Source organism: Erythrolamprus reginae, chromosome 8 (assembly GCF_031021105.1).
Source record: "Erythrolamprus reginae isolate rEryReg1 chromosome 8, rEryReg1.hap1, whole genome shotgun sequence".
Lineage (NCBI taxonomy): Eukaryota > Metazoa > Chordata > Lepidosauria > Squamata > Dipsadidae > Erythrolamprus > Erythrolamprus reginae.
The window spans coordinates 40,809,019-40,821,086 of NC_091957.1; the positions used below are offsets into that span (position 1 = coordinate 40,809,019).

The 12,068-nt window shown below is 45.0% G+C and overlaps 1 protein-coding gene across 1 annotated transcript in view; it reads right to left on the reverse strand.

Moving 5' to 3' along the window:
* ZNF185 (zinc finger protein 185 with LIM domain) overlaps nucleotides 1-12,068 on the reverse strand; it is a 97,297-nt gene that overhangs the window by 41,188 nt on the left and 44,041 nt on the right. Inside the window, exons 8-13 of the mRNA XM_070759740.1 lie at nucleotides 10,907-10,987; nucleotides 8,530-8,613; nucleotides 6,189-6,227; nucleotides 5,992-6,075; nucleotides 3,062-3,136; nucleotides 1,061-1,144 (exon numbers count right to left, since the gene is read on the reverse strand). Of these exons, the coding sequence (XP_070615841.1) occupies nucleotides 1,061-1,144; nucleotides 3,062-3,136; nucleotides 5,992-6,075; nucleotides 6,189-6,227; nucleotides 8,530-8,613; nucleotides 10,907-10,987 (447 nt within the window). The remainder of the gene's footprint in view (nucleotides 1-1,060; nucleotides 1,145-3,061; nucleotides 3,137-5,991; nucleotides 6,076-6,188; nucleotides 6,228-8,529; nucleotides 8,614-10,906; nucleotides 10,988-12,068) is intronic.

Below are 12,068 nucleotides of genomic sequence, written 5' to 3' on the forward strand. Positions count from 1 at the left end.
GTGACATTGGGCCAGTCTTTTTCAGCCCACAATAACAGTTTTGGGTGACAAGCCATCAGATCAATTCCTGTTGCAACCAGTGAAGGGCTACCAATTTTTTTACTACCGTGTTTCCCCGAAAATAAGACAGCGTCTTATATTAATTTTTGCTTCCAAAGATGCGCTACGTCTTATTTTCAGGGGATGTCTTATTTTTTTTCAATGAATTGTATCCTGTATCCTGTTGCAGCAAAAGCACATTCAACACACAACCGCATGTTGGATGTGTTTTCAATCTGATTGATGCAGCGTTTTGGGATGCAAATTATGGACAGCAGTGTTATATATGTTCTGTTCGAGAATGCTGTGAAATGAAACATCTCCTATGTCTTACTTTCGGGGGATGCCTTATATTAGGCAATTCTACGAAATCTTTCCTATGTCTTACTTTTGGGGGCGACTTCTTTTCGGGGAAACAGGGTACCACACTGTGGGTGTGGCTTATTTTGTGGGTGTGGCTTGATGGTCATGTGACCAGGTGGGAGTAGCTTGGAGATCATGTGACTTGACCAAGGATTTCCCAAGAACCTCAAAACAATACCTATATCAATGGGCTCAAAACAATGCTTCGGAAAGGAGGCGGAGGGAGAAACCCAGATCACATAGAATTAATTCCAGATCTTATCTCCTTATACTTTTCCTAGATACTTTTGTTTATAGCAGCATTGTTGGCTTTGGGGTTTTTAAATGCTTTTGGGAAGAAGGCAAAGGCTGCACAAAGAGGACGCCCTGTATTTTCTTTCAACATCTTTTGGTGCAAATTGTGTGTTCTGGGTGGAGCTCCTTTTCACTACCCCACTACGTTCCCCCCTGTCTGGGCATCAGCCCACCCCTGGTTGCAACTAATGGATCACACATAGATGATCTGGAAAAAAAGCAGACCCTGTATTTGAACATGCCCCCAGTTTAACCAAAAGAAAGTTAAAGAACATCTTACTTAAAACACACAAGCAGCTTGAAAATTCCCTAAATAAACCAACAATCCTAAGATAGCTTATCTGGGGTTTGTCATGGACATTACCTGCTTTCCACAGATGTGGAGTAGTTGAATGAAGTTTCAAGGTAGGGTTTTGAGGCCATGTTTCTGCTGCTGGTTATATCAACGCTACAAAAATCAAAGAGCAAAAGAAACATTCTTTAATGTAGAGTAAGTTCTTAGCAGGTGAAAGTTGCTATGATTTGTAAGTATTACTTCTATTTTTTGGTTGTTATATCAGCTGGATTTGAATTCAACTCCGAGGGATGGTTGTGAACTATAAAACGTATCTGTGTTGAATTCATTGAACCTATTTTTCTTTGAGTCCAACATTTTGTTGCAGCTACTGCATGTTGTGCATTTGCTAAATGAAAATCTGGGAACCTCCCACAGATATTGCTTAAGTACAATTTCAATCAGCAAGATGAGTGAAGGATGCTGGGAGATGTAGTTCAGCAACCTCTGGAGAACCTCTAGAGAGGAGTTCTCTCTATGGAGACCATGTGATGGGATGTTTCCTTCATGTAATATGAATCTAAACATAGGATATATATCTTTTTGTAATTGACGGTGGTTGTAACCTGATCATGATAGCAGCTTGATATTGAAGTTTACACCTGTGAGCTTAATTGCTACTGTTGAGTATGTATGACTCAGTGTAAATAGTTGAATTTTGTTAGACGCCTCTGATTGGCTAAGACGCTGACAGTTGGGTTTTGGCGGGAAGCCTAAAAGTATAAAAGGAGCGTCTGGTGCTGTGTAAAAGCCAGACGCGTTCCTAGCTGAAGTCACTTGTCAAATAGAGCTGACAATAAAGGAACCGTTTAAAACCCGAGCTGCCTCAGACTTTTCACTGGCGACGTCGGACGGTCAAACCCACGATCTCCACCATGGACAACCTGCCTGTCAGAAGAGCTCTTGACTTCTTCGACCCGGAGAAATCTACATGGGACAACTACATATCAAAATTCGACATCTTCCTAGAAGCTGCGGGCATGAAGGACACCGACAGCGACAGGAAAAGAGCCATTTTCCTGAATTATTGCGGCTCAGAGATATACGATCTCGCCCAGACTCTGACAGATCCGCTGCCGGCAACTTTTCAGCTACATTACTTAATCAACACATTATTTTACTTGATGGATGGCAATGTATTATTTTAAAGTCATTTGGCACATTTAAGTTGTTAATAACAGCGTTATTATGCTATCACACTAACTACCTATCCATAAAAATCATTCAAAATTATTTTCTCATTTAAAAGAAATTTCAAAAAAAAATAATGGGTTTTTTTTCAGCCAGGTTGCATTGTGACCCATTTGGTCCAATTAATGATGGATCCCAAGGACTCAGAGACAGTGGAGATGTGGTACAGACGTCCGGTGTTCCTGGCACCCGAGACTGACAGCGAAGATGACGTCAGAGGCTGAAGTGCAACCAGGGCCTTCTGCACCTCCTGAGATGAGTGACTCAGGAGAAGAGGAGGAGCCTCTTCTTGATGCTAGGATTCGCAGGGCCTCGAGGAAGCAGGAGTGGTTACTGAGGAGGAGGTTTACTCATGAGTAGGACTGCTAGCTATTAGGCCATACCCTCAGGCTATTTAAGACTGAGTCACGAGTCACTTCAACACAGAGAACAACATCATTCGTCCTAGAAATATAGATTCCACTCCTATATTTTTGGCTTGGGTTTAAAAAGACCACATTCTTGGCTTTCTTCATGAGCTCCAAGTTTACAGCCAAATTCTGTAAGTCAATGATAACAAACCTACTACAGTCTAGTAATTATTTGCTGCATTTATCTATTCCTGGAACTCTTGCCAGCTGCTAAGACTTTATAATCAGTGTGGTGAAGCTTTTGCTGGATTTCACCTTCTTTAACAAAAGACTCAAATTGCATAAGACTTTTGTACATAGTAAAACCTTTATTAGTTAATCCGGTGGTGTGCATCTGATTTGGGGGAGGGGGATCAGCACTGGGACAGAACAGGTTGATTGCCATATTATTGAATATTGGGGAGAGGTGGGAATTGCAGATTATACTAACCTTGTTCTCACAGAAATATTGGGCAACCTTGATTCATCCTGGGGAGACTCAGAGGGTCTTCTTTCTCCATTAGTGCTGTCAACAAACCCAAAACAGTCTGGTTAGTTTGTCTATTGTGATTCCTCTACCAGTGAGCCGGGGTGGCGCAGCAGGTAGAGTGCTGTATTGCAGGCCACTGAAGCTGACTTGTAGATCTGAAGGTCAGCGGTTCAAATCTCATCACTGGCTCAAGGTTGACTCAGCCTTCCATCCTTCCGAGGTGGGTAAAATGAGGACCCGGATTGTGGGGGCAATAGCCTAGCTCTATTTAAAAAGTGCTAGTGCTAACATGTTGTAAGCCTCCCTCGGTCTAAGGAGAAGGGCGGCATAAAAATTGAATAAATAAATAAATAAATCATGGAATTACTATTCATCCAACTAAATTCCCTTTTTATGACCCTGTAATCCCTTCATCCGGGAGAGAGTCGGGGTGACTGGATGGAGCTGAGCATATAGTGGTCAGATGCCCTTCCTGATGCTATACAACAGTGTTGGATTCCTACCCATTACAGGCCACACTGCGCACTGGTAGTAAAATGGGAGATGCGGCGCAGCTTCCAGCCGCCGGCGTGCACGTATGTCCCAATGAGATTTTGCTTCTGCGTATGCGCAGGAAGTGAAATCTTGCGAGGGGATGCACTACATGAGATTTTGGTGGCTTTTTGCTTTTGCGCATGCGCGGAAGCAAAATTGCTGAAATCTCTCACGCATCTTCCTGCGCATGCACAGAAGCAAAATTTCGCTGGGATGTACATGCACACACACCAGTGACCTGAAGCTGTGTGCGCAGCGCACCCGTTGAGGCAGTAAGTAGCAACCCCTGCCTGCCATACAAGAGCTCACAGCAGATATTTTTCCTTTGCGTCGTAAGAGAAACATCTGCCGTTACCTAGGATTGAACTTTCAACATTCCAGGTAGGAGGCAAACGTCTTCACCACAAGGCCCCCTGCATTGACTAATCCAACTGACAAAGATGAATCTTAGTCAAGCAAAGCTGAAGTTTATATCCATTGCGTGTCCTAATGCAAAGTTGTTGTTGTTGCTGTTGTTATTATTATTATTATTATTATTATTATTATTATTATTATTATTTATTAGATTTGTATGCCACCCCTCTCCAAAGACTCGGAGCATCTCACAACAACAAAGGACAATACAAATCCAATGATTAAAAATGGTTAAAACCCTTCATATAAAAACAGTCATACATCCCAAATAAACCATACATAAAATGGAACAGCCAGGGGGAATCAATTTCCCCATGCCTGACAACAGAGGTGGGTTTTAAGGAGCTTGCGAAAGGCAAGGAGGGTGGGGGCAACTCTGATATCTGGGGGGAGCTGGTTCCAGAGGGTCGGGGCCGCCACAGAGAAGGCTCTTCTCCTGGGTCCCGCCAAATGACATTGTTTAGTCGACGGGATCCGGAGAAGGCCAACTCTGTGGGACCTAACCGGTCGCTGCGATTCGTGCGGCAGAAGGCGGTTCCAGAGATATTCTAGTCCGGTGCCATAAAGGGCTTTATAGGTCATAACCAACACTTTGAATTGTGACTGGAAACTGATCAGCAACCAATGCAGACTGCGGAGTTTTGGTGTGACATGGGCATATTTGGGAAAGCCCATGATTGCTCTCGCAGCTGCATTTTGCACAATCTGAAGTTTCCGAACACTCTTCAAAGGTAGCCCCTTGTAGAGAGCGTTACAGTAGTCGAACCTCGAGGTGATGAGGGCATGAGTGATTGTGAGCAGTGTCTTCCGGTCCAAATAGGGCCACAACTGGTGCACCAGGTGAACCTGGACAAACGCCTCCTTCGCCACAGCTGAAAGATGGTTCTATAATGTAAGCTGTGGATCAAGGAGGACGCCCACGTTGCGGGCCCTCTCTGAGGAGGTCAGTAATTCCCCCCTCCCAGGGTAATGGGCGGACAGATGGAATTGTCCTTGGGAGGCAAAACCCACAGCCACTCCATCTTATCAGGGTTGAGTGTGTGCCGGCCAGCTGCTTTTTGGCCCGCACAGAGGCTCTGGGAGGGCATTTTTCCCTTCCAGAGTGCCTCCAGGGGGATGGGGGAGGGCATTTTTACCCTCCTCCAGCTCCAGGGAAGCCTTTGGAGACTGGGGATGGTGAAACACAAGCCTACTGGGCCCACCAGAAGTTGGGAAACAGGCTGTTTCCAGCCTCCAGAGTGCCTCCAGGGGGCGGGGGAAGCTGTTTTTGCCCTCCCCAGGCATTGAATTATAGGTGTGGGCACGGGGATGGGACTTTTTGCCTCTGCCAGTTGGATGAAGCTCTGTCCTCCGCAGCCAGTTGGATGAAGCTCTTTCCTCCGCAGCAGCTGATCGGCCGCTGCCTTCACTCCCTCGCCCAAAGGCCCTTGGCTCTTCGCCCCAGCCCTTTTGCCACAAAAATCCAAATTCAGCCACAGCCTTTTGGCCACATGGGACACTTCGCCACCATCCAATCAGAACAGTTGTTACAAAATGCTACTTTTGGAAGGAAAGAATGGGACAGTTTGCTCTTTCATACACAAACACACACATTGAATGATAGAGATGGAAGGGACCTCGGTGGCCATCTAGTCTGACCCCCCCCTTCTCATTCAGGAGACTTACAGAATGATAGAGAGGGAAGGGACCTTGGTGGCCATCTAATCTGACCCCTCCCCCTTCTCATTCAGGAGACTGCTGCGGAGGAAAGAGCTTCATCCAACTGGCGGAGGCTAAATGTCCTAAACCCATGGGCACTCATGTATGCGTGACAGCGCATGTGAATGCTTTTTAAACACCCATGGAAAAAAAGATTCACCATCACTGTACTAGAGGAAGCAAATAACAATGGTGATGGTAGATCACAATAGCAATGATAAGAATAAGAGTAATGGGTAATTTACTTTTTCCCACGACCGTTAAACCATGCCGAGGCAGGTACTGTCTGACTTCTGGATCGTGGACCGAAGTCATCTGGCACTTCAATCCTTTCAAGAAAAGAAAATGCCCTTCAGATAAAATATATAGTTCTTCTCACCTCTGTATTGTTAGAATCGAAGACATTTCTGCTCCCACTGGCAAGGACTACAATCTTACTTACTTTTTAGCCACAATGGCTGGTACCTCTTGCGTTGGGCTTCTGCAAACAGACAAGATTGTGAACACATATTAAAAAAATAAAAACTCTTCTGCGCTCAAAATATCAGGCTCTCTCTTTAAGATGACATTCATTTCGTGAATTAAAATTATTTAATAGAACAGAATCACTTTCTTGCTGTAAAAACGGCAGCTTTTTTTATTAGAAACATAGAAGATTGACGGCAGAAAAAGACCTCATGGTCCATCTAATCTGCCCTTATATTATTTGCTGTATTTTATCTTCGGATGGATCTATGTTTATCCCAGGCATGTTTAAATTTAGTTACTGTGGATTTACCAACTACGTCTGCTGGAAGTTTGTTCCAAGCATCTACTACTCTTTCAGTCAAATAATATTTTCTCACGTTACTTCTAATCTTTCCCCCAACTAACCTCAGATTGTGCCCCCTTGTTCTTGTGTTCACTTTCCTATTAAAAACACTTCCCTCCTGAACCTTATTTAACCCTTTAACATATTTAAATGTTTCGATCATGGCCCCCCTTTCCCTTCTATCCTCCAGACTATACAGATTGAGTTCATGAAGTCTTTCCCAGGAAATTTGAGAGTGGCATAAAGGTCTGGCCAGTTTCCTGCCATTCTCCCTTTAATCCCGGCCATCTCGGGCTTTTCTGGGCTGCCAGAGGAGCCTTTCAGTGGTGCTTCAGGAGGCTTTGGCAGTACAGAGCGAACAAAGCATTTTCCTTTCTCTGGGCACTTGGAGAGGAAATAAACCTCTGCCAATGCCCAGAGAAAGGAAATGCTTCCTTCACTCTGGGCAGCGACTGTCCTCCTTCTCTTCTTCCTCCTCCTCCTCCCACCCAAATTCTGAGCTTTTATTTCTTTCCTAACGGGTTTGCATGCATTATTTGCTTTTACATTGATTCCTATGGGAAAAATTGCTTCTACTTACAAACTTTTCTACTTAAGAACCTGGTCACAGAATGAATTAAGTTCTTAAGTAGAGGTACCACTGTACTTAGAAATTGAGGGCTGGTCAGCATAAGTACCATATTTTTCAGAATATAAGATGCACCGGAGTATAAGACATGCCTTAGTTTTGGGAGAGGAAAATAGGGGGGGGGGGGATCTACCTACCAGATATTCATCTGGCTAACGTCCTTAGTCTGGTCAGCACATCATTTTATCCCCTGGTTAGGGCTTTAAAAACCTTCTTTGGAGGGAGCATCAATGAAAACAAGCCTGCAAAGTCTTAGGGCTAGAAAAAACTACTTTGGAGAGAGTAGGAGTTAAAAAAATGCTGCAAGCTGGGAAGATATTTAACACCAAGTTAGGGATGAAAAAAACTTTTTTTCAGAGGAATGAAAATAAGCCTCTAAAGACTTAGGGCTGGAAAAACACTTATTCGGAGGGAGAAGGAAGCCAGGAAGATTGTTCGCACCTTGTTAGGGCTGGGGGGAAAAACTTCAAAAAAGCTACATTCTGAGTATAAGATGCACCCCAATTTTCAGCCTCTTTTAGGGAGGAAAAAGGTGCATCTTTTTTAAAAAAAATATACTTTATTAATTTATACAAAAAGGAATAAAACAGGGGGGAGGGGGATGGAATTACAGAAAAGAAAAGTGGGAGGGGAGTGGGATAAACAGTATTGTTATATCGCAGCTTATATATATTGTTGTATATACATTTCAGGTATTTGTCCATATATAGATATTTCATATTCAGAGTTCTTATTTAAATATCTCGTAGCTGTAATATTTAATAATCCAACAGTAATATGGGAAAAGAAAGGGTAGAGAGGGAGAAAAGGAGGAGAGAAAGGGAAAAAAAGAGAGAGAGAGAGAAGAGAAAAAGAAGAGAGAGATAACAAGATGAGAAGTAGTACCTGCAAGCAAGCAGGCGTTTGAATTGTGACGACTTAGGTGGGTTATATTTATTGTTTTTGTTAATGAGATTTAATCGTAGGTTGTAATATCAGTAGATTTCTAATAACTATCAAATGAGTTGAACTCAGACAGGGATTAAATTATTTTTGATCCAATTTTTGGATCTTATACTCTGAAAAATATGGTAAATGACAGTTAACAACTTAAAAGCCAGCCATCAACACACCCCAATCGACATCTAAAATGGCACATACAACAGACACTATAAATACCACAACAGAGAACATCACATACTGTGCTTGAGAGAGCTTCCCTGAAGATAGACTCCAGCACGAATCCAAAAGCTCAGAAACCAAAACCTTTGGTCCTGGTCACTGACCCAGATTGGATCCTGCAACTTCATCCTGGGACACATATATTTGCCTTCATTCTCAATATAGCATTCTTTTTAAACTTACCCTCCAGTTTTCTTTGCAGCTGAAAGCACATAGGAGCGTTCTCTGCCGGCCGTTCGCCGCAGGACACTGCTAGCAGCTTCTGTCCTACAAAACAAGAGACAAAAAAGGATGGAAAGATATTTGTGAAATGGGAAAGCCAATGGTAACAAAGTCAGCTAATCAATAGACATGGCAACCAAGTCAGCCAATGGGAACTAACACTTCTGAGCCCCTCCCTTATGATACCAGGTTGCAACGCCTTGGTCTCTTCAGCCTTGAAAGATGGTGTTTAAGAGGTGACTTGATCGAAGGGTATAAAATCATGCATGGGATAGAAAAGGTGGATAGAGAAAAATTATTTTCTCTGTCACACAATACTAGGACAAGGGGGCACTTCCTAAAGCTCATAGGTAAGAAAGTGAGGACAAATCAAGGGAAATATTTCTTCACCCGGAGGGTCGTTGGTTTATGGAATTCACTTCCAGAAGAGGTTGTGACAGCTGTCAGCCTGGATAGCTTCAAGACAGGATTAGACAGATTCATGGATGCCAAGTGTATCGGTGGTTATTGAAACGGATGTCCATGTGCCGCCTCTATGTTGGTTGAGGGAGGCAGGGTTCCCTTGAGTACCATTTGTTGGGGGTCAGGGGAAAGGGAGGGTCTTGCCTTCTCTTTCTGCTCAAGATCCCCATGGACAATTGGTGGGCCACTATGTGACACAGAATGCTGGACTCGATGGGCTTTGGCCTGATTCAGCATAGCTCTTCTTATGCTCTTATGTTCTTATGAGTCTGTGCAGGGAATCGAAACTGTAGCTAGAAGGCTGAGTGTGGTTCAGCCCACTCTGTACCAGTTCTGTGGGCGTGGCTTGGTGGGAATGGTAGGCTTGGAGGCGTGGTGTGTGTGGCTTGGTGGGCGTGGCTTGATGGGCATGGCAGGGGAAGGACACTGCAAAATCCCCATTCCCTCCCCACTGCCAGCTATTGTAAAATATCCATTCCCAGACCACTCTGGGGCCAGTCAGAGGTGATATCTGCCAGTTCTCTGAACTACTCAAAATAATCCCACCTCTGAGTAGTACCCAATAGATTATCTCAAATTTAATATATACAGTATCTTCATCCATATGTCATTAAGTTCATACTGTAAAATTCTCAAACTTTCCAGACTGGATTTTGCTTGTCTTTAACCTAACATACACATAACTGACAACTTGGAAAGGAAATGGCAGGGAAGCAAAGATAGGACAGTTGAAGATCGCAACTCAACGGGAAGGAAGGCACCTGCTTTGCATGCAAAAAAAATATACCAAAAATGAAACCTCCAGATGGACTGGTGGACAATTCCTTGCATGTTGACAGTACTAAATTAACTGGACCAAGCAGCTTCCTCTGTTCCCGGCTGTGGAATTTCTGGATTCATTTATTGTTAGATAAAAAGAGAAGGATCTACAGCTCACTCAGAATCACTCCTTCTCTTCCTGCTCCTCCTCCTCTTCTCTTGCCCCTGCCTCTCCTCTGTGCAAACTCTATTCCCTTCTAACACTGATGTTACCTACTAGCAGTAATGGGCAGCCAAACTTTTTACTGCCACACTTTGGGTGTGGCTTATTTTGTGGGTATGGCTTAATGGTCATGTGACTGGGTAGGAGTGGCTTGCAGGCCATGTGACCAGGTGGGAGTGGCTTGAACGATCATCATTGTTCAAGTGAACTGTTAAGTCCTTGACTTACAACCTCACCAGTGTCGCTTGCTGGGGTGACAATTTGCTTTGCGTTTCCTGCGCTCTCCTTCCTGGGTTGCCCCCCCTCGCCTCATGCTGTATAGCTAGGCGAACGGGTGCTGCCAGAAGCATAAATGCTGCCAGCGCCGCTTCCACCCACGCCTTCTGCTTGCACCTCAGGCGGGAGGTGGCCATGTGAGGCTAGAGGGGAGCCGGGCAGGAGAGAGGGAAGCTCGTCCAAGGCCAGGAAGGAGGAAAGAGGAAAAAAGCAAGGAGCGCAGACGCAGCAGTAGCAGCAGGGAAAAAAAGGAGAGCCCAGCCAAGACCAGTAATCCAGGAAGTGACAGCTGCCGATCAGCTGGAGCTGTGCACGCTTCATTTCCGCTGGTGGAACTGTGTTCCACCCCGTCCTGCCTGCTGCCCACCCCTGTCTACTAGGGTAAAAAATGGTCTGCCAGAAAACCACCAAGCTCAAAGAATTCAAAGAGTCCTCCTTGTCCTCCTCCCCCTGCTCCTCCTCCTCTTCTTCCTGCCCCTCCCCTTCCTCTCTGCAAACCGTATGCCCTTCTAACACTGAGGATGTTACCTGCTAGGGTAAAGAAAGGTCTGCAAAACCCCCCCCACCCAGCTCAAAGAACCCCCAAGGGTCCCAGAATTCCAGACTTTATCACGGTACCTTTTTTTCTGCTCCTCTAGAGAAACAGAGGGTTGTCCGTCTCCTGGGCGGGAGAGTTCACGCTTAACATTGTAGGGCGCTCTGCAGCACAGATAAAAGAGAAAGTGGGGGGGGGGGGTTGAGATATTTCCCCCCCACAAAGAAACACTAATCCTCAGCTAGAGGTTGAAGAATGACTCTTATCATTATTATCATTTTTTAAAACAGATGAACAGAGTTGGAAGCAGTATCAAGTTGCTACCTGGTATGGGCCACACTGTGCACCAGAAACAAAAATGGAGCTGCGTGCGTAGCTTTGGATCGCTGGCGTGGGCATGTGCATGTCCCAGCGAAATTTTTCTTCTGCGCAAGCACAGGAAGCAAAATCTCATGAGGGGATGCACGTGTGAAAGAGATTTTGACAATTGTCGAAATCTCACACATGTCCTCTCGCGAGATTTTGCTTCCTGCGCATGCGCAGAAGCAAAATCTCACTGGAACGTGCTTGCGTGCACTCCGGCAACCCGATGCTGTGCACATATTGCACCAATAGCGGCGGTAGGTAGGACCTCCATTTGGTTGGAAGGGACCTTGTAGGTCATCTACTCCAACCCCCTGCCCAACTAGGAGACCCTACATCTGCCTCTACCGAGGATTGAACTCACAACCTCTAGGTCATAGCTAGTGATGGGCGAACCCAACGGTGTTCAGGTTCGGCAAGTTCAGATGAACTTTACGCAAAATTTGGCCGAACCCGAACCTGAATGGGGAATCCCACCAAGAGATTCTGGGGGCGGAGCTTTGTCATCACGTATACCGGCAGGTTGCTAAGGACGCCAAGGTGATCACTTCCTGGATTCCATGAAATCCAGGAAGTGATCACCTTGGCGTCCTTAGCAACCTGCCGGTGACGTCAAAGCTCCGTCCCCGGAATCTCTTCGTTGGAGGGATTACCCAGCTCCTTCAAAGGGAAGTCTTCACGTAAAAATAAGCATTGTTATTTTTACGAAAAAGGATGCCGCAGCAGTGCTGCAAGCAAAGGGCGGTCCTTTCACGTAAAATAAACAAGTTTCAAAAAATTTCGGGTTCATGTTCGGCATACTAAACACCACAAAATTCGGTACAGACCTGAATTGTGCTGGTTCGGTTCACCCATCACTAGTCATAGCAGCTAGGTGCTTCC